A 21,541-nucleotide genomic window follows, 5' to 3' on the forward strand; every position below is an offset into this window, starting at 1 on the left:
TCTAACCAGTTGGAGTAGTAAAGCTTTCTCTTTATAACCCTCAGTCTCCGTCAGTAGCTAGCAATGGATATAATCTATTTTCACTGTTGTACAGACCTTGGTATTTGTCATTTCTCAGCAGTTAACACTGTCATAACCCAAGATCATGAAAGGATTTTACTTGACGTGACAATAGTTTATGCAAAATTTTAACCCCCAAATTTACTAACCATCCTTTGTTGCTGGAAAACTAGCTTTTCTCAATTTTTGTCTAGTTTTTGGCATTTCTGATGGTACTTATAAAACTAGATCTGCTGTGTGTCATTCACCTTCAGTTAGATACCCTATCTTATCTTGAATGTCTCTAGATTGAAAGATAACAGTTGATTGGTAACCAAACGGAAAGAAGGCCGGGTGAAGGTCCTCAGGGCAAAAAGATAACCTTTTGGGGGAGATAATATATGGAATTGGGTCAAAAATGGCCGTTCCAAGGAAAAAGACCCAAAGTTGGGTAACGTATAAGATGGAGAATAGCATTCTGGAGATATAAAGAAGTTCTGATTTTATGGGGCAAAGAGAAAGGGGAACTAAAGTGTTACATTAAAAAAGGGTATTGGGGGGCGCTTGGGTGGCTCAGTGGGTTAAACCTCTGCCTTCGGCTCAGGTCATGATCTCAAGGCCCTGGGATCGAGCCCTGCATTGGGCTCTCTGTTCAGCAGGGAGCCTGCTTCCCCCTCTCTCTGCCTACTTGTGATCTCTCTCTCTGTCAAATAAATGAAATCTTTAAAAAAAAAAAAAAGGGTATTGGAAGTTCAGACAAATGCAAAAATGTAAATTCCTTCTAGGCAATGAGCCTGTCCCCTTCATACTGAACATCCCTCCTGCCTCTCCCCTATCACACACTAACAGGTGTGGGCAACGTAGGCGTCCTGCATACCTGCACGCGTTGCTCTTGGCCAAGAAACCCATAGTACTTGGTGCAGGTTAATTTACCTCTTGAGGGTGCGCGTGGTTGAGAGGCAAGTAGTGTTTTGTTTTTTGTTTTTTAAATCTCTGTGCTCACTAAAATAAATGTAAAAAGAACAGCTTGAATCTGAGGCTGTTTTCTCATTTTACCACCAGTGATTCATTTGTGGCCTTTCAGGGTTAGCTCTTGGGGAGAAAATCCGGCAGAGATTATAGCCTTAATCTTCCTCTTTTGTCTTTTTTTCTTTTTTCCAGGGTCCCATCTACCTCTTTTTTTTTTTTTTTAAGATTTTATTTATTTATTTGAGATAGAGCAAGAGGGAAAGAGCAGGAGCAGGTGGGGGAGAGGCAGAAGGAGAGGGACCTGGAGGCTCTCCAACCGAGCAGGGAGCCCGACACACGGCTCGATCTCCAGGACTCCGGGATCATGACCTGAGCTGAAGGCAGAAGCTCAACCAACTGAGCCACCCAGGCGCCAACTGTCTACCTTTTTTTTGCACCCAGGGGCTTCCCTGTTTTCACTGTGTCAAAGATCTCGGTGTGTTTCACCTTGAGTTGAGGATGGTGGTGGGGGCGGGGAATTCAGAGACTCGCGTTGGGAGTGCTGTCACCAGGCAGAATCTCGGTTGGTGGGGCTAACGAAAATGTTCTCTTTCTGACTCCTTTCATGGTGTCTCAAGCAGTCCTTGCAATTGGTTTCACGGCAGAGCCTTTCCTTCCTAGGTTATACTTTTTAACCTGGAACAATAGTATGGTCAAGACCCCTGAAGTCATCTTGTCCATCCTCCATTCATCTTTTAGAACTTGCCCGACATCAGCCCAGACGGCTCCTGACGCCCTTCAGTGACTGAGTGTGCTCTTTGTAGTCGGGCCGACCTGGATTGACATCCTGGCTTTGTCAGTTCACTGACCGGGTGACGGGGCAGGTTCCCTCTTGCGCAAGATAGGGTAGCAGTCTGTGTCTTCTAGGCCTGCTCTGAGGCCTCAGTGAGACGGTGTGTGAGGACTCAGCACAGTGTCTGGCACAGAGTAAGCCAGTTCCCTCCTCCCTTTGAATGTACTAATCAGCATCCTTGAGAAGAAAATTTCCCCCTCTCTCAGTCACCAGTCCCTTGCCTGACAACCATGTTGGAACGCCTTCCTTTCGTCAAGCGGAAGTCCTGGTTCCAAGTTACTTATCATCATGATTCTGCTCCAGTTAGAGACAAAGTTCTTCCCCATTCATTATAGAGAGCCTTTGTAATGGCAGAAGAGAAAGATGCTATTAAAAGCGAAATAACACAAAAGTTAAAGTTATAAAAAGTTTCCCTTCTGCCTTCTACCACTTTGTCTCTCTGCTTTGATGAATTCATTTGTAAATGACAAGAGAAGGAAGCTCCAGATTCCTGCATTTGCCTGTATCCCTGGGTCCTGGGTGTTGGAGCGGCTGCAAGGAAGGCTGCACGGAGGCCACTAAGTGTGTATGCAGCCAGGTGTCTTGTCCAATGTAACAAGAGCAGAAAGGTATTTTCCTTAAGATGTAACTAGCGTTTAAGAGTGATCCTTCTGGCAACCAGGTGAAAATGACAAATGCTTCACCTGTGTAAGAACAGAGAGGGGGAACCTCTGGCATGGGAGGAGAATGGCCAGTAAAGGTAGTTTAGACTGTGGGGACAGGGATTGAGGGCGAGACCGGGTCAACGGCTGAGCACGGGCAGAGCTGTCTTACGTAGTTATGTGCTTCTTTTCTGTGTGGTGGGAACCTGAGGCTTCAGAACTGTGGAGAAAGCAAAGACCTTTGTGACCTGCCTGAGAGCGTGACTGCCTTCTGCTTGAACCGTCAGTGAACGCGCTCATTCTCGGCCAGAACGGAGTTTCAGGATGTGCCACGAGCCGTGAGAGCCCGTGTCATTAGGAAGTGGTCAGGCTTCGTCAGGGACTGGGCCGTTTCTTCCTGGCATTTCAGACAATGTCCTTGTACATCAGAGACAAAACCTAAGAGGTCAGTGTTTGCAGAGTAGCAATCTCCTTTCTGTTCATTCTCTTAATCTTGCCAAGAAAAATCGATGGTTAGCACATCGACTTCTGTGGCTTCTGTAGACTTGTGCAGAATGCATTCTACAGGAGAACTCCCTTTAGGAATTCCCTGTGCCTTCCAGTGGGAATTTGGGGGGCACTTTCATTCTTCCCTGAGATTCTTTTTCCCTGATTGAGTTAGGAGCAAAATGCTTACTCACTGCTTTCTTCTGGGAGTAGAAGCAAACAGCAATCCCAGCTAAATGTGTGCAATTAGGGTTGAAAGATGGGAACTGTTAAATGTGATTACTGAAATGGTTTGGAGCAGGTAGTGAAGGCATCACTTACTCATCCATTCATTCCACGTGGATCTGTTGATGCCCACGAATGCCAAGCCCCGTTCTAGGTACTAGGAAGGCAGGCAGCCTTCCACGAAACCGTCCGAGGGCAAACTTCCCTCTCCGGGGGCCAGAATAGGGCCCACAACGGCTCTGGCTCCTCCTCTCTATATTACTGACGACTTTTTTCACTCCCTGTCTCCAGGAGACAGTGCTGGCTTCCCTTTTTGTTTATAACTGTCAGGGATGAGTCATCCCTTCACGGTAAGTGTCACAGAACCACACAGCGCCTTCCAGCCTGGTTTGGGCCACTGCCAGGAGGTCGGGCAGCAGCTCCTCCTGCCGGTGTCCGGCACTCGCAGTCGCCAGCGAGGTGAGACCAGCTACACGTGCTGACTCACTGGGGAATGGAGGAGAGAGAGCGTCGCACTCGTTTTTTGCCTGTTTTTGTTTAGTACAAGATGTATTTAGGAGTGGACAACCTCTTTCTGTTTGTCAGTGTATCAGGTAGTACCTTCCATTAGAAAGCCCTGAATCCTTTAAAAAATGAATTTGCACCTGTGAGCAAATAAAGTCCGCAGTTGCTTAGGAAGGGTATTGGTTCTACAAGCAGACCCCGCAGCTGTTGGTTTTCTTGCACACACAGAATGGTTCTTGGAGGAAAACCTATGAATTTATTTTAGAATTTTAAGAAAATCCATTATAAAGAAGCAAGCAAACACAATTATTCCTGACAATTTTCTAAGGAACTCTTACTTTGGTTTTGCTCATTTAGGCTTGCTTCTCGTGATATTCCTGTAATAAGTTTGATTGGGCTGTATCTTTCAAAATGTATTCATATATTGAAGAGAGATTTGCAGCTTTAAAATAAAAAAATTTTTAAAGATTTTATTTATTTATTTGATAGACAGCTAGAGAGGGAACACAAGCAGGGGGAGTGGGAGAGGAAGAAGCAGGCTTCCTACCAAGCAGGGAGCCCAATGCAGGGCTCAATCCCAGGACCCTGAGATCATGACCTGAGCTGAAGGCAGATGCTTTAGGACTGAGCCACCCAGGTGCCCTAAAATAAAAATTATAAAAAAACATTTTCACCTGTCATTCTCTATCTTGTAGCTTTTCATTTCTTGAGATTCTCTCCTAACCTTTATCAAATTATTATGTGTATTATAATGTTGGTGTTTAGGCAATTGTGTGTTCTACTCTAAGCTGTAAAAGTTCTTACCCACTTTTTGAATATGCCTCATGAAGTGATTCATACTCTAGCAGTGTGACTCAGGGTAGTGAAAGGGGGTTTGTTTTGAACAGTGGGATGAGTGTCAGACTAGTCTACCAACCAGAAAACATTTCATGCAGTTCAAGGCGTAGATGAAACAGCAGTTTCTTCTTGCCCTAGGCTTGGATGGAAAGTAGCTGGATTTGTAGTGTTTGCTCAAATTGGAAATGGTGAGATGCTAAAAGCAGTTTTAGCTTTTGGAGAGTTCACATTGGCCAGCCAAATAACAGTTATGTGATCTACCTGAGAATTAGACTTACTAAGTCTTTATTGGGGAGGATGAGATCTTTGTAAAGCTTTTCTGGGGATGGGAGATCTCTCTTCTCTCTCTTCTCTGTCTCTCTCTCTCTCTCACACACCACACACACAAGAAACAACGGGCTGGCATTTCCCAGTCCTTTCTTACTTATCTAGGCAAGAAGATCAAAAAGGAAAAGAACCCAGGTTTTTATTTAAAATTTTTTTCATCAAAAATACCTGCCACTCAGTAAGGTAAGGAATGAAAACAGAATCGCAGTCCGGAGGAACACAAACAGGTGCGTGTTGTTTACATTTCAAGTAAAGTACCTTTGCAACATCTGATAAATGCTAGTGACACACACTTGAACAGGTTTGTGTTGAATTCTTTTTTTTTTTTTTTTAAAGATTTTATTTATTTATTTGACAGACAGAGATCACAAGCAGGCAGAGAGGCAGGCAGAGAGAGAGGAAGGGAATCAGGCTCCCTGGTGAGCAGAGAGCCCAGTGTGGGGCTCAATCCCAGGACTCTGGGATCATGACCTGAGCTGAAGGCAGAAGCTTTAACCCACTGAGCCACCCAGGTGCCCCTTGTGTTGAATCCTTTTGCAACTCTGTGGAATGTGCTAGAATGCTGTGGAGGAATGATTTGGGGTTTGCGAGTCTCTGAAGCCATCGCATTTGGTGTGCCTACATTGGTGGTAGAGGCGTGAGTCTCCAGGTCGACCCTTTGGTCTGGAATGCCAGGTAGAGTAGACGGTGTCTTTTTCTTTTTCTTTTTTCTTTTTAATTTATTTGACAGAGACATAGGGAGGGAACACAAGCAGGGGGTGTCGGAGACGGAGAAGCAGGCTTCCTGCTGAGTAGGGAGCCCAATGTGGAACTTGATCCCAAGACCCTGGGATCATGACCTGAGCTGAAGGCAGATGCTTCAGGACTGAGCCACCCAGGCGCCCCGATTTCAAAGCTATAGAAGAGCAGCGTGTGCAGTGGAAGGAAACATATGCTCTTTAAGTGCCTCAAGATCCTCAGGAAAGAAGTAGAACACAAAGCAAAAACTACTGGTTGTAACATTACCTGTACCAACCTGTAGTGGTTTATTTCTAAACCAAAGATCACGGGGTGTCTGGGTGGCTCTCTCATTGGGTGTCTGCCTTTGGCTCAGGTCATGATCCCAGAGTCATGGGATCGAGCCCTGCATCGGGCTCCCTGCTCTGCAGGAAGCCTGCTTCTCTCTCTGTCAACCCCAGCTTGTGTTCCCTCTCTCTCTCTCTCTTTCTCTGTTAAATAATAAATAAAATCTTTAAAATAAAATAAAATAAACCAGAGATCATTCTTGAAACTCACTTTAGGATCTTTGGTGTATCAGTTGTGACTGGTGGGTTCAATCATATGTAACGGACAGAAAAATGGGCTTGCTTAGACTGGATAGAAGCTAGTTTCTTTTTTCCCTCACATGAAAGAGGCCTGAAGCGAGGCTGGTGTAGCAGCTCCGCTGTCATCAGGGACCAAGGCCCCTACTTCTTTTTGCTTCATCATTCTCAGTGCTGACTTCTACCCTTAGGTTTGCCTTAGGACTGTAGGATGACCTTCTTATTCCGGGCAAAAAGGATGAGGCCAAAAAACATACTTCCTGGCAGAATCAAACCCCTTCTAAAGAACTTTCCGGAAATGCCCACACACTTACTGGGCAACCTTGTCTGTAAAGGCCATTGCCTTCCCAATAATGCAGAGACTAAGTATTGGATGCGCAAACCTTGGTCTCTGTCATACCAAGTGACCGTGAGAATAAATATTACCAAGGCTTACGGGGCTAAGAGTTTGGCATACCTGCAAGCTTCAGAATAGGACAGTAATAATGTTTGGCAAACCTGGCTTTTAGGTTGCTGCTTGATTGATTCAACAATATTGAGGCCTAGTGTTAGGCACTGGAATTACCCGTAGTTAACAAGGTAGACATGTTCCCTGCCCTCAGAGGGTTGACAGGCTATTAGGAAAACATAGGTTTTATTTATTTTTTATTTGTTCTAAAGATTTATTTGTCAGAGCACGTGCACACAAGCAAAGGGGAGGGGTAGAGGGAGGGGTAGCCTCTCCCCTGAGCATGGAGCCCCATGTAGGAATGGATCCTGGGACCCTGGGATCATGACCTGAGCCAAAAGCAGAAGGTCAATGGACTGACCCACCCAGGTGCCCCCAAAAATGGGTTTTAAGTAAATAAATTATAAATGTGTTGAACATTAAGGAAAGGAGAAGTAGAGAGTGCTTGGGACTGTGTACTAGGGAAGACTCACTAAGAGCATGACAAGAGTACAGGGAGATTGGAAGGCTGCTTGGTAGTTAGCTGCCTTAGAAAGGTGGGGCTGGGAATGTGAACAAAGAGGAGAGTGGGAGGAATGTTCCAGGCAGCCTCAATCCCAATCTGATCACGTCCACATCAGTTCTTTCTCCTTCTATTATTTGTCTTACTCCTTCCTGGGAGGGCACCAGTGGATTTCCAAACAACAAAGGAAGCTAGAACTAACGTCTGAAATGACTAAAGAGACTGCCATCCTTTCTACGGGCTGTTGTCTCTCTCTAGAGGAGTGCCTGCCTCTTTGGCTATGCCAGGGAGTGTTGGGAACTCAGGAAGGAGGTGGCAAGTGACTGGGGCGTACTGAAGCCCCATTGCCCCATCTAGATCTGGATTTTGGTCTGAGTGTGGGACTTTGGGGAGGCGGGATTGGTTCTGAACCCAAGTTGCTGATATGACCCCCTTCCCCTTTCAGGACGTGGACATCGTGGTCGCACCGTGCCAAGGCCTCCGGCCCGTAGTAGATGTTCTGGGTGACTTGGTGAACGATTTCTTGCCTGTGATAACCTATGCACTCCACAAGGACGAACTGTCTGAGAGGGACGAGCAAGAGCTTCAGGAAATCCGGAAGTATTTCTCCTTCCCCGTATTCTTTTTCAAAGTGCCGAAGCTGGGCTCGGAAATCATTGCCTCGCCTACCAGAAGACTAGAGAATGAAAGATCAGCGCTCCATCACCAGCTGGTGGACCTGGGCTATCTGAGCAGCAGTCACCGGAACTGTGGGACCCCCGGCCAAGACACTAAAGCTCAGAGCATGTTGGTGGAGCAAAGTGAGAAACTGAGGCACTTGAGCACGTTTTCTCACCAGGTGCTGCAGACCCGCCTGGTGGACGCAGCCAAGGCCCTGAACCGGGTGCACTGCCACTGCCTGGACATCTTTATCAACCAGGCCTTCGACATGCAGCGGGACCTGCAGATCACTCCCAAACGTCTAGAATACACTCGGAAAAAGGAAAATGAGTTGTACGAGTCGCTGATGAATATTGCCAACCGGAAGCAGGAGGAAATGAAGGACATGATAGTTGAGACACTTAACACCATGAAGGAGGAACTTCTGGAGGATGCTGCCAACATGGAATTTAAAGGTAGGTCCTAGCTGGAGAGCTTGGCGTGGGCTGCTGGGACCACAGGATTCCTTAACCCTTTTCTAGCTGGAAATTGAGTCCCATGAATTCCGAGGGCCAAAGGAAACTCAGGCGAACCTCATCTACCCAACTGTCATTAGTAGGAGCCCGCCTTAAATCACTCAGCCAGAGCGGCCACTCTCCTTCTCCGAGGCCTCCCTGGAAGAGTCCCCTGTTATTCCTTCGCGAGACTGGTAGTCCGACTTCTGGTGAGTTCATTCTAATAGCGCTCTTTAATCTCTAGTTTCTCTCTGTATCCTCTTGACCTTGTTGGAACTGGAAAAGAGCTGCCTGAAGAACAGTCACTAAGTCATGCTCTCACCTTGGCTTTGACCTTTGGCACGGCCTGTGCTTCCTTACTGGTTCTTTTCGGTGTGTGTTGTGGTCTCATTTTCTTTCCAGGCTGCTTCTGAAACCCAGCTCAGGAGTGTTCCCCAAAGTCGTGTTCTCAGCTTTTCTGGAAGTCCCTTCTTCATGAATGGCTAATAACAAAATTGGGCCAACGTGATTCGTCAGGCCTTTTGGGGCTGAGGTTTTTGGTGCGGCTGACTTCGTGTACTGACTGCTCAGTGACCCGCCCTGTGGGGACATTAGCCCTCCCACCCATGAATTACAGTGCCGTGGTTTGCACGTTACCGTGGAGGTTCTCAATCACAGTAGTACAGCCAATCTCCTGGGGGCTTTTTGAAAATAGAGATGTTTGAGATCACCCCAGAGCACTCCAGACCGTTAATCAGAATTTCTGACATGGGACCTCATGTCAGGCCTTTTTTTTTCCCCCCCAGTCCCTCTGTGGAGTCTGTGTATTGGCATCTTCTTGAGGAGGGAACTGAGGCTTAGGCAGGTTAAGTCATTTGCACAAGGTCACAGCTGCAGAAGAGTAAAGGCAGAGTTTGGATCTAACAGTCTGACTCCTGAGCCTGTACTCTGCATTTCCATGCTTCACTGCCTCGGAATCCTTCCCAGTTCCTGCTACCGCCATCTTCCTGGCAGCCGGCTTCGGGGCCGCAGCACGATCTCCAGATCTTTGCTCTCCCTTGTCCCTGCATCCGGACAGTGGCCAAGCCCTGATGCATCTTCTTCCGAGTTCCGTATCTGCCTTAGCTTTTCTGTTCTCTCTTCTGCAGTCCACCTGAACTGCTGTTTCCTGTTGCTCTCCGGGACATTCTCTCCTTTCTCCAGTTGAGCTGCATTGGCTCCTTGTTCTGCGGACTGAGTTCTGACTCGTCAGCCTAGTGTTAAGGATCTTGCAGAGCCCAGCCCTGGCCAACTCTCCCAGGCCTGTTTCCCACCAGGCACATTTCACCTGCTCTCAGCTGCTTGCGTCCTCCAGCCCTTCCTTTACTTTTTCATGGCACCCACCCTGCCCTAAACCCAAAAAGTCTTTTATTTGTGAATTTCCAAATCCCACCTACCCTTTAGAGCCTCTTCCAAATAGCGTTTTTCATGAAGTCTTTAGTTTTTTTTTTTTTTTTTTTTTTAGAGACTTGATTTATTTATTTGACAGGCAGAGATCACAAGCAGAGAGGCAGGCATAGAGAGTGGGGGGAAGCAGGCTCCCCGCTGAGCAGAGAGCCCGATTCGGGGCTTAATCCCAGGACCCCAGGATCATGACCTGAGCGGAAGGCAGAGGCTTTAACCCACTGAGCCACCCAGGCACCCCAGTCTTTAATTTTCTTAGATAATAGTGATCGCATCCGTCTGAACTCCCACCACATTTAATGCATACCTGAAATTTCTGGTGTATTTCATTTTCTTTTATTACAGTTACTTATGTTCTACTGACTGTTTTCTCCAGGCCTCGAGATGCAGGAGAACGGGGTCTTGTTTATCATCCTGTCTCTTACAGCAGTTCACGCGGACTCGTGTGCATGCACTACCTCCTGGGAGTTTGAGTGAGTGTGTGAACGATGGGGTATGGCTGTGTCACACGCACACAGAGGAGACAGGCCACCTTAGCAAGCACAGGAAGCCTTCTCATAGATCTTTCTGAAGATGAGCAAAGGTGGTTCAGGACTTGCAGTGGAGATCTCGGAAGGCTTCTGACTGAGGATGCCAGGTGTCAGCGCTAGTACCGAAGCATGCGGCACAGAACAGTTGGGCAGACCGGGAAATGTTTGCCTGTTGGTCATGTGCCGGGAATACTGTGTGCGGTGTCTGGGATGCAGTGGTCAGTTCAACAGACACGGGGGAGCCGGGGACAAGTAGACTAGCCGTCCGGCTCTGTTAACCACCAGGCGGATTTGGGAAGCCACTTTCTGAGTTAGCTGTGTGTTAGACAGGACTTACATGCCTGCTTCTTAACCTTGTTCGAAGCTCTTCCTGGGGATCCTTGAGGCAATGATGGGTAGATTTAGAAGAGAGCCACCACATAGCCTCAGGAGCCTGATTTCTGGTCCTGGTTTATGTTTTAAAATAAAGGTAATGTGGGGCACCTGGGTGGTTCAGTCAGTTAGGTGTCTGACTTCGGTTCAGGTCATGACCTTGGGGTCCTGGGATTGGGCCCCATGGCAAGCTCCCCTCTTGGCAGGGTGTCTACTTGTCCCTCTCCCTCTGCCCCTCCCCCTGCTTGTATGCATGCACACATGCTCAGTCTCTCTGCCAAATAAATAAAACCTTAAAAAATAGTAAAATAGAGGTAGTGCCTAAATGCAGGCTATATTGCATACATACTTCAGAAAGCACTTTTTTTTTTTTAAGATAATACCTACATGCACAGTACTTCACTCCGAGATGCAAAGATACTGTCCTCTAGCCGCCCAGTTTTCCTCCATACGTTCTTCTGCCCCTTGCTTTTGCACTGAATTCATTATCTTAGAGACCTTTCCATAAAGGTGTATATGGACTTGTCTTCTTCTAATAGATGTGCCTGATTTTATTTAACTCTAATCCTGCTGATGAACATTTAGATTCATTCTCTTTTCTTTTTTGCTGTTACAGACTCTTCTGCATTATCATTTACATGCATATCTTTGAGGCTTGCAAAGGTATATTTCTAGAAAAACAATTCCTAGAAGCAGAATAGGTAGGTCAAAGGGTATGTAGATATTTTTGTTGGTTGGTTGGTTAGTTGAAAATTTCAATAGGTTAGAAAAAAATTTTTTTGATAGATATTATAGGATTTCCTCCAAAGAGGCGGCGCCAATTTAAATTCCCACAGTAGACATGCCTTTTTGACAGTGCCTTTTTAGGGGTGGAGTTTTTATGGGTAATTTGTCTTCTCTTAAGTTCTGTCCTCTGACTTGCAGAACAGAGTTCTAATTCTGGGAGGTAGTCGCAGGCCGGCGACAACGGTCCAGTTTTGCTTTTTATTCAGTAATTGATTAGCATCGAATCCCCAACTGCTGGATTTTATTGGGAGTTCCGTAGTGTGAAATGGTACAAAGATCCAAGGCAGTCTGTGAGCTTGGGTTTCAGACGCGAGCTGTCGTCCTTCCTGTACTGTCCCCTTCCCTTGTGTCCACTCTTCGAGGCTGTTTCCTGACCTATAAAATGACCAGTAATACCCACCTGACAAAGTTATCACGAGGATTAAATCCAATTGCGTGTGTAAAATACTTATTATGGTGCCTTTCAAATAGTCTACACTCAATAAATACTCCTCCTGTCCTATAAATGTGACAGAAAGCCGACAGAATCAGTAGGCTCTTTCTAGATGTGGTTGCTCCTTCTCAGTAATGCCCTCAGTAGTCGCGGATCCCGTGACCCCGGGTCATGTTGAGGGTCAGAGCTCGTCCACCAACCGTGCGTTTGACAGCCTTGGTGGCTATCGTGGTGGCTCCTTGGCTTTGATGGGGAGAGGCCTTTCTTCTGAGTACCCGCCCCTTTCCCTCACGGCCAGCTGGCTTCTGTCTCTGCCTCCGTAGATGTCATCGTCCCGGAGAACGGAGAGGCAGTGGGCACCCGAGAGATCAAATGCTGCATCCGGCAGATCCAGGAGCTCATCATCTCCCGGCTCAATCAGGCGGTGGCCAACAAGCTAATCAGCTCGGTGGACTACCTGCGCGAGAGCTTCGTCGGGACCCTGGAACGCTGTCTGCAGAGCCTGGAGAAGTCCCAGGATGTCTCGGTTCACATCACCAGTAATTATCTCAAACAGGTACTCGAAGACCGGGTAGCCACCACATCACAGAGGGCACAGGAGACAGAGCCCGCCTGCAAGCCCAGCCTCGAGCTAGCCAAGCACGTCCTGGGCACCCTTTGGCCCATCCAGTTTGAATCTTAACACTGTTTTCCCGTCACATGACCCCTGCCCGTCAGAGGTGCTTGTGCACTTGCAAAATCGCGGTTAAGGCATGAGCTGGTTGGTGAAGATGGAAGTAAAGGGGCCCAGAGAGTCACAAAATAGGTGATCGAACCATGTGGCCTGCAAGTTTATGGAAGGACATATTTGGGAACCTTGAAACGGGACTCTGTGCTTTAAGTAAAATAGTATTTATCACGTTTTTTAATCAGCCACTGTGCTCAGACATACTGATTTTCTTCGTGACTCTCTTTCAGATCTTAAATGCTGCCTATCACGTTGAAGTTACATTTCACTCCGGGTCCTCAGTCACAAGGATGCTGTGGGAGCAAATCAAACAGGTGGAGTCCGCTGGAGGAGCGTTTCCCGCCCCCGCTGGCTCAGACGAACCTTAGTCCCTCCAATAGCGACTGATGTCTAGAATGTTCTCTTGGGGTAGGGCAGCCATTTGTCCGGGTTTGTCTGCCTGGGAGAGTTCTGGTTTATGCCTGTTCTGAAATAACTAGGAACAGTGCCCCTTGAACGCTTAAAGTGGCGCATTTAAATGAAATTTTATGCAGCCGTAAAGCTCTCCTTCACTCACTTCCTCATATTCCTTTCTCCCACCCTAAGTGTTTTCTCAGAACCAGGCTTGGTTGCCAGGGGCCATTTGTGTGGTTTCTTTTCCGGAATTCGATGGTGCTCTTTCTCTATCCGGAGTTCAGAAAGGGAGTTCTGAGCACCCCGGGTGCTACCTGTACATAGTGAGGGCTTGTGAGCATGTGGACTCGGCCTGGTGTTCTTTGATGCTTTCCCTTGCTCTGAGCCCTGACTCTCGGGTCAGTGGGACTGGAGAGGAGCCTTGGCCTTCACGGGGCTCCTTTCTTCATCGCCTGCTCCTAGACTGGCTGATCCCCAGGGAAGGGGCGTGGGTTCTTTCTGGCAGCTCCGGTCTCCCTTGAGTCTTCTCACTGACCTGGTCCTGCAGATCATCCAGCGCCTCACATGGGTGAGCCCGCCTGCCATAACGCTGGAGTGGAAGAGGAAGGTGGCCCAGGAAGCCATCGAGAGCCTCAGTGCCTCCAAGCTGGCCAAGAGCATCTGCAGCCAGTTTCGGACCCGGCTCAACAGCTCTCATGAGGCTTTTGCAGCCTCCTTGCGGCAGGTGGGCGTGCGGGAAGAGGGAGAAGAACCTACCGTCGGGGAATATTTTGCCCACTGCTCTCCACAGAATTTTTGTAGAATCATCAGTGTATTTTCTTCCTATAGCCATGAAACGGTAACATTGTGTCATGGAAAGTGTCATCAGTACATTTTTCTTTTTTTCTTTTTTTTTTTTTTAAGATTTTATTTATTTATTTGACAGAGAGAAATCACAAGTAGGCAGAGAGGCAGGCAGAGAGAGGAAGGGAAGCAGGCTCCTTGCCGAGCAGAGAGCCCGATGCCGGGCTCGATCCCAGGACCCCGGGATCATGACCTGAGCTGGAGGCAGAGGCTTTAACCCACTGAGCCACCCAGGCGCCCCAAGGGGTAGGAATTTTATGTAAGTTGCCTAGTATTTTAGGAATGAGTCAGAGAAAGGACTTAGTAACTTTTATGCTGGTTCAGTTATGTGACATCTGCTTATCCCCTTGGAGCAGATGTGTGTGCTCTTGTGTACATGTGTATGTGTGTGCACGTGTGTTTGTGTGTGCATGTGTATATGTGGGGGGGTTGTGGAGATGGGGGTATGCATCCAGGAGGAACAGGTATTACCTACTGAGAGCCCACTGTGTCCCAGTCACATTACAGACGTCTTGTGTAACTCTTACAGTTGCCCTTAGGAGAAGCTGTTATTACCCCATATAGCAGGTGAGGAAACCAAGCTGAGGACTTGACAAGTCACATGACTTTTTTCTGCTTCCCTCCCAGCTAGAAGCTGGCCACTCAGGCCGGTTGGAAAAAACGGAAGATCTGTGGCTGAAGGTTCGGAAGGATCATGCCCCACGTCTGGCTCGCCTTTCTCTGGAAAGTCGTTCTTTACAGGATGTCTTGCTGCATCGTGAGTCCTTGTTTTTTTTCCTTGTAGGAAAGTAAATAGGAAGAATGTTCTGGTCACGTGACATTCTCATGTTCTACCTCGGAGAATCCCAGTGTCTAAAGCTGCTTCCTTGAAAGGCTGCCTCAGTACTCTGTGATGTGTTTTTGAATTCGTGAAGTCTGTTTGGTCCTGCTGTTTATACAGTTCAGACAACATGACTGAAGTTTATGTAAACCGGACCAGTTAGGGGCGCCTGGATGGCTCAGTGGGTTGGGCCTCTGCCTTCGGCTCAGGTCATGATCTCAGGGTCTTGGGATCAAACCCTGCATCAGGCTCTCTGCTCAGCGGGGAGCCTGCTTCCCCCTCTCTCTCTGCCAGCCTCTCTGCCTGCTTGTGATCTCTGTCTGTCAAATAAATAAACAAAATCTTTAAAAATCGGGCCAGTTAGGTTACTTTCTAGTAGTTTCCAGTAGCATCAGAATTTCTTCCCCAGCATAATTACAACTTCTTACTTCTAGGTCCATGTCTAAGAATTTTTTTTCTAAGGTTTTATTTAGGGGTGCCTGGGTGGCTCAGTGGATTAAACCTCTGCCTTTGGCTCAAGTCATGATCTCAGGGTCCTGGGATCGAGCCCCTCATGGGCCTCTTTGCTCAGCAGGGAGCCTGCTTCCCCCCCCCCCCCCGCCCCACATCTGCCTCTGCCTCTCATGATCTCTCTCTGTCAAATAAATAAATAAAATCTTTTAAAAAAAAATAAAGGTTTTCTTTATTTGAGAGAGAGAGTGAGTGAGCACGAGCGGGGCACAGGGGACAAGGGAGAAACAGACTCCCAGCTAAGTAGGGAGCCCAATGTAGGGCTCGATCCCAGGACCCCAAGATCATGATCTGATCCAAAAGCAGATGCTTAACTGAGCCACTCAGGCTCCCTAAGAATCTTTTTTAATCAAGATATTTTATGTATTTTTTTCATAAGCAGTCTTCCAGATTTTACTTTTAAGTAATCTGTATAGCCAGTGTGGGGCTTGAACCCACAACCCTGAGCTCAAGAGTCACATGCTCCACTGACCCAGCCAGCCAGGTGTCCTGCACTTCTAACAGTCTTAGGGAGGTTGTCCAGCAAGCTCTCTTTCCTCCTGCCTTATCTCGTCTCCTTACTTAATAGGTAAACCTAAACTGGGACAGGAGCTAGGCCGGGGCCAGTATGGTGTGGTGTACCTGTGTGACAACTGGGGAGGGCACTTCCCTTGTGCCCTTAAGTCGGTCGTCCCTCCGGACGAGAAGCACTGGAATGACCTGGCTTTGGAGTTTCACTACATGAGGTAGGTTCTCCTGTCATTTGTCTCTGTGGGAGAAGACCCAGGGAAGAAGCCAGAGAAGCCCGGGATGAGCTTTGTGCCGAGACTTACAGCACGCTGTGTCTCTCTATTCCCGGGTCCCCAGACGTTGTAGCCAGTGTTTCCATGTCGGGCCCAGAAGTGTGCTCTCTTGCAGGCCTTCAAGGCCTCTGCCCCTCCCACCGTCTCAATTTCTCAGACTTGGCCTTCCCTTTGACTTCCCAGTCCTTAAGGCCTGTTAGTTTTAGATTCCATAATTCTAATTCTTTGTTAGGGGGCCATTCTCTTGACCCTCTGCACCAGGGGCCATGAGCTCTGGCCCTGAACGACGTGTGGTCTCAAGGGGACTCCTGGCCATGTGACGGCACGCTGTACACGGTCAGAGCCGGAGCATGGCAGCCCTAGACTCTGTCGTTCCCACCAGGTCTCTGCCGAAGCACGAGCGCTTGGTGGATCTGCACGGCTCGGTCATCGACTACAGCTACGGCGGGGGCTCCAGCATCGCCGTGCTGCTCATCATGGAGCGGCTGCACCGGGACCTCTACACCGGGCTGAAGGTGAGGCGGGGCACGGGGCTGAACCGTAGCCAACAGCCAGATCCGCGGGGTCCTCCCTGGCGGGTCTTCCTTTCTTGTTTATCCAGACCTTCTAGCTTTCACAAGACGTTTTTTGGGAATAATCAAGTTTTATTGCCCTTGTTTCCAAAAAACCTTAGAATTTCTCAGAATTGATTTTTGGCTTAGTTTATATCCAGAATACTGCCAGTGCACCGCTGTTTGCCTCTTGTGGTAGGGGCGAAAATCTAGACGACCCAGAAGCGCAGAAAAGCATCTTATAACTTTGCCGTTCTTCCTCTTTTTTTGCTCTCGATGGATGCAGCTAGTGTTTGTTGTTAAGTCAACAAACATTTATTCGTGACTACTTTGTGCGAGATCTCATGCTAAGCACCATAAGGGCGTATCAAGAAGTGTAATTGCCGGGGCACCTGGCTGGCTTAGTCAGGGGAGCATGTGACTCTTGGTCTCAGGGTCATGAGTTCTAGCCCCATGTTGGGCCTAGAAGGTGTAATTGCCAGAAGCTTTTAAGAGACTTCAGTCGGTGAATATTTCATGAAGATTTGGTGTTTGGGTGTGATAAATCCACCTTGATGGGTACTATTTGGGCAGGTAGAAGGAAGAGGCTGAGCTGCTGGATGGGTGATGTAACGTTCTCTGGAATTCAAGAGGCCCTAAGTTGGAGGCATGGTAAAAGTGACTTTGATATTTGAATCTGTGAAGCCAAACCTGGGCTAACCAGGCCTTCAGTGCAGTAGAAGGCATTCTGCCCGAGAGGCCTAGAAATCCTTTTTTTTTAAAATATTTTTATTTTTAAAAATTTTTAACTTTTTAAAAATAGTCTGTACACCCAACATGGGGCTTGAACTCACAACCCTGAGATCAAGAGTCACATGTTCTGCTGACTGAGCCAGTCAGGCGTCTGGAGACCTAGAACTCCTTTGAGCCTCAAGGGCAGTTCCAGAGTCTGTTCAGGCCTTAGAAATGAGCTCAGGCCTCCAGCTGTGGCCTGTGCCTCTTGTAGTCCCCTGCGGGGTCATCCGGCCGCTTGCGTGCCGCCTCTGAGGCATGTTATCTGGTCTCACACCTTGTCCTTCCTTGCTTTCCCTCGGCTTCCTTGCCCTAACTGCTTTCTTCTTCCCTTCTTCCTGCCAGCTTCTCTGTCCTTGTCCTCGGTGTGCCCCAGTGCAGGCTGCCTTGCAGTGGCCCGCAGAAGGAGCTCTTAGTGGGTTTAAGCACGAGGGACGGAGCTGGACGGAGGAGTTGTCTTCTCAGTGACGAGTGAGCCCTTTTGTCTCCCCAAGGCTGGGCTGACGCTGGAGACGCGTCTGCAGATAGCGCTCGATGTGGTGGAAGGGGTCCGCTTCCTGCACAGCCAGGGACTCGTGCACCGTGATATCAAGCTCAAAAATGTCCTGGTAAGTAGAGCTGTTTCCCCGAGATAGCGCCCTGCCTCTGTGGCTTGAGTGGCCTTTGCGGGGGTCCACCTCCATGTGGCGGGATCGCGGGCCACGCCTGCCAGGATTGCTGTGGAGTTGACAGTGGACGGGTTGATGGCAGCCTGGACGCAAGGCTTGGGGAGTGCCAGGCCGCCTCCTAGACTGAGCTTCTCTTGCTTAAGGTTTTTCCTCCCAATCCTTTTGGGCACATGGGAGCGTACAGAACAGAGAGGTCAGATGGAGACCTTAGATCATTCATCCGGACTCATGCTGTCTTTCTCTGGGTTCGTCTCTCTCTGTTCTTCACTCTCTCTCTCTCACACACACATACACGTACTTTTTTACTCAACTGTAGGAAGTAAGTTCCCAATAGCACGGGACTCCTTAAAACTTGAGCTTGTATTTTCTAGAAAGGACATTTTTCTGTGTAATTAAAATGCCAATATCACACCAAACAAATTGACATTAATACGGCACTGTTAGTGAATGAGCAGTTTATAGTAATACTTCCTGGTTGCTCAGACCCTTGTTTGATCCTGGGCTCACTCCAGGGATCACACGGGGCACTTTGTTGTCCTGTTTTCCTGTCCTCCTTTAATCTGGAATCGTCCTTTTGTGATGTTGCTGTGTTTGAGGATTCCAGGTCTGGTGGTGGTTTAGGGTTTGGTCGGAGGCGCTGGCTGAGGGCTGAGCTGGGTAAATGCACCATCAAGCGGAAGGTGGTCACGAGCCCACCAGGTCTGGTATCTCAGCTCGGAAGAGTCTTCTGACCTGTTCCTCTTGAAACCATATTGGATATTGTCAGGATGTCCGGCAACACTTAATGATACAGAACGATGACAGCAGTGCGGGGAATGGGAGAGATTGCCCTAAAATCATGGGCTGAAACCAGAGAGGCTTACCGGTAGTCAACTGGGGCACAGCTTTATCCTCTTGGACCTTCAGGAAAGGAAACTGTGGGGAATTCATGCAACTCTTCTCGGCTGACCAGAGGACCTCAGCCTTCTTCCTTAGTGACTTTCTGCCATGGGGTCTGGAGGTCAGAGGAGAATCATCAGGAACTGAAATAGTGTCCTCGGTGTCTTTCACTTATTCATTCTTCCAAGACTTACTAAGCTTCTGAGATGGGCGAGGTACACACAGATGAAAAAGACAGCCTCTGCCATCAGGTTGCTGACAGTCTGGGGCGAAGACAGGAGTGGGAATGAATCTGGAGACAGGGCACTTGACTGAGTGCTGCTTGGAGGTGGACGCCTGCTTCTGAGCGTGTGTGCGCAGCTGGTGCTGTGGGCAGGGTCCAGCGCAGGCTGACTCTCGCCCTGCTTCGTTGGCAGCTGGACAAGCAGAACCGCGCCAAGATCACCGACTTAGGATTCTGCAAGCCGGAGGCCATGATGTCAGGCAGCATTGTGGGGACGCCGATCCATATGGCCCCTGAACTTTTCACAGGTAAGCTGCGGGGCGGGGAGTGGGCTTCAGCCGGGCTCTGAACTGTAACCCTGACAGCTACCTCCTGGGCTCAGTAGTACCCACAAGTACTTCTGGCAGGTCTGCTGCCGGCAAGGGAGAAGCAGGGGAGGGAGACCAGAGGCAGGGAGGGGGAAAAGGGAAACGGTAGAGTGGAAAGAAGGAAAAACGCACACAGGAGATACCAGTCCTCCTGGTGGCTGTTTCTCTGGCTCTTTGCGCCGTAATTGCCATAATCAGCCAATCGGCTGACCCTAAGGTACTGACCGAGTGTCCGGTACGTCAGGAGTTGGCCCTGATCGTTGAGGAACTTGCAGATGACAGAGATGTATGTGGAGAGGTCAGATCGTTAGGAAGCAGCAGAGGACAGCATGTGGCGAGCTGCTAGAACGGGTGCCCCCTGATGTGATGTTGGCTCTCAGACAAGCGATGAAGGAAGGTTGAAATGTTTGACAGTTTTGCGGTAGACGTGAGATGTTGCCTAGAGCTTGAGTCAGGTCTGGAAGAATCCACCTGTGGGAAGGGAACTTGTGGGAAGTATGTTCTTTGGGCTGGGCAGCACGAGTATGCTTTTTCATATATTTTGTTCCATTTAATCCTCGCGGCCCTTCTGTGGTGATGGTGATGTATTTTGTGCCCAGTCACAGATAAAGTCGAGTCCAGATCGGTGAGCTTCAGAGAGACACCCCAAAACACTGAGCTAGAGATGATGGAGCTGGGATTGGAATCCAGGTTTTTCTGGCTCTAGAATCTCACCCTACATCATGAAGGAGAGAACATTCTGGAGTCTGGGGAAAGGGAAATAGGAAAATTGCAGAACAGAAAGAAGCGTAACAGGAAGGAGATCTGCATGGGGAGTGACAGCAGACGAGGCGGGAGATGAAATGCTGGGAGCTTGAATGTGCAGAGGGTGAAGGCTCGGTGTGGGGCTGGTGTCCAGGAGGAGGCTGCTCAGGGCACAGAAACCAAACAAGTGCGCCTGGTGCCAGGGCCGCTCAGGGGAGCAGCGGGCCAGACTAGGGGATCAGCAGAAGAGAAGGACGGGACGAGGACCTGAGGCCTCGGGCCTGGGGGACGGGAGATGGTTGTGGCGTTGCCGAGGCAGATGCGAAGGTCACGGCAGGCCCCTCATCAGCGTGGGTTCGAACTGGCGATCTGCACAGCCTCTCTCGTTAGCCTCACGCACGGGTCTGCCCCCGGGCTTCACGGAGTTGGGCTTGTCAGGGTCAGAGTCAGCTGGACCCACAGCAGAGCCAAGCACATGCCCATCATTTTTCTTTCTCTAGATTTACTTCCCAAAGAAGTTCTGTTCGCACTGCTTTCATTTTATTTTGGCTCCTTCGTGTTTCATTTCCCTGGATTGTTTCTCCGAGTCCTGCTGCTGACAGAGGACTCTAAAATATGTTCTTCCTGTCACCTGTTGCCCTCAGATAAAGGACTTCGTGCTGTCCATTGAATCCAGACTTTTCTGTCTGACTTTTTTTTTTTTTTAAGATTTTTATTTATTTATTTATTTATTTAATTGACAGAGAGAGAGAGAGAGAGAGATCACAAGTAGGCAGAGAGGCAGGCAGAGAGAGGGGGAAGCAGGCTCCCTGCGGAGCAGAGAGCCAGATGCGGGGCTCGATCCCAGGACCCTGAGATCATGACCTGAGCCGAAGGCAGCGGCTTAATCCACTGAGCCACCCAGGCGCCCCTCTGTCTGACTTTTAAAGACTGTTACATTCTGGTTCCAGTCTACCCACCTGCTTGGTTCCCAGCCTTCCTTCCCTAATCCACACCGTTCAGGTTCAGTCTTCTTGGCTGTTCCGTCAAAGTCAAAGGCCCGTCCTCCTCCTTTGTCAGGCTCTAGCCTCAGCCCTCCTGGTATCTGCCTTCCCAGGGCTGTGGTTTTAGGTATAAAAAGATCGGTGCCCCGCCTACCAGGGTTGTTAGGGGAGGCAATGGATGTTAAAAGGTTTAGAAAAAAGGCATGGAGACCTGCACAGACCCCATGAGCGGGGATGCAGCTGCTCTCTGTCCCGGGCTCACGGCTGTCGCCCCTTCTTGCTGTAGGGAAGTACGATAACTCTGTCGATGTCTACGCCTTCGGCATTCTCTTCTGGTATATCTGTTCGGGCTCTGTCAAGCTCCCTGAAGCATTTGAGAGGTGTGCCAGCAAAGACCATCTCTGGAACAATGTACGGAGAGGTAAGCGCCACAACCCTACCTTGTTCTGACCACCCCCGCCGACCACCACT

The 21,541-nt window shown here is 48.8% G+C and overlaps 1 protein-coding gene across 2 annotated transcripts in view; it reads left to right on the forward strand.

Annotated features, from left to right (window-relative positions):
• Nucleotides 1-21,541, forward strand: part of DSTYK (dual serine/threonine and tyrosine protein kinase) — a 49,075-nt gene that overhangs the window by 22,839 nt on the left and 4,695 nt on the right. The window contains exons 3-12 of one of the 2 annotated variants that reach the window (XM_045982474.1): nucleotides 7,557-8,226; nucleotides 12,132-12,364; nucleotides 12,766-12,849; nucleotides 13,476-13,652; nucleotides 14,399-14,528; nucleotides 15,670-15,826; nucleotides 16,266-16,398; nucleotides 17,700-17,813; nucleotides 19,169-19,283; nucleotides 21,357-21,491. In XM_045982474.1, the coding sequence (XP_045838430.1) occupies nucleotides 7,557-8,226; nucleotides 12,132-12,364; nucleotides 12,766-12,849; nucleotides 13,476-13,652; nucleotides 14,399-14,528; nucleotides 15,670-15,826; nucleotides 16,266-16,398; nucleotides 17,700-17,813; nucleotides 19,169-19,283; nucleotides 21,357-21,491 (1,948 nt within the window). The remainder of the gene's footprint in view (nucleotides 1-7,556; nucleotides 8,227-12,131; nucleotides 12,365-12,765; nucleotides 12,850-13,475; nucleotides 13,653-14,398; nucleotides 14,529-15,669; nucleotides 15,827-16,265; nucleotides 16,399-17,699; nucleotides 17,814-19,168; nucleotides 19,284-21,356; nucleotides 21,492-21,541) is intronic. The other variant, XM_045982475.1, reaches the window with a different exon arrangement.

Source organism: Meles meles, chromosome 17 (genome assembly GCF_922984935.1).
Source record: "Meles meles chromosome 17, mMelMel3.1 paternal haplotype, whole genome shotgun sequence".
Taxonomy (NCBI): Eukaryota; Metazoa; Chordata; class Mammalia; order Carnivora; family Mustelidae; genus Meles; species Meles meles.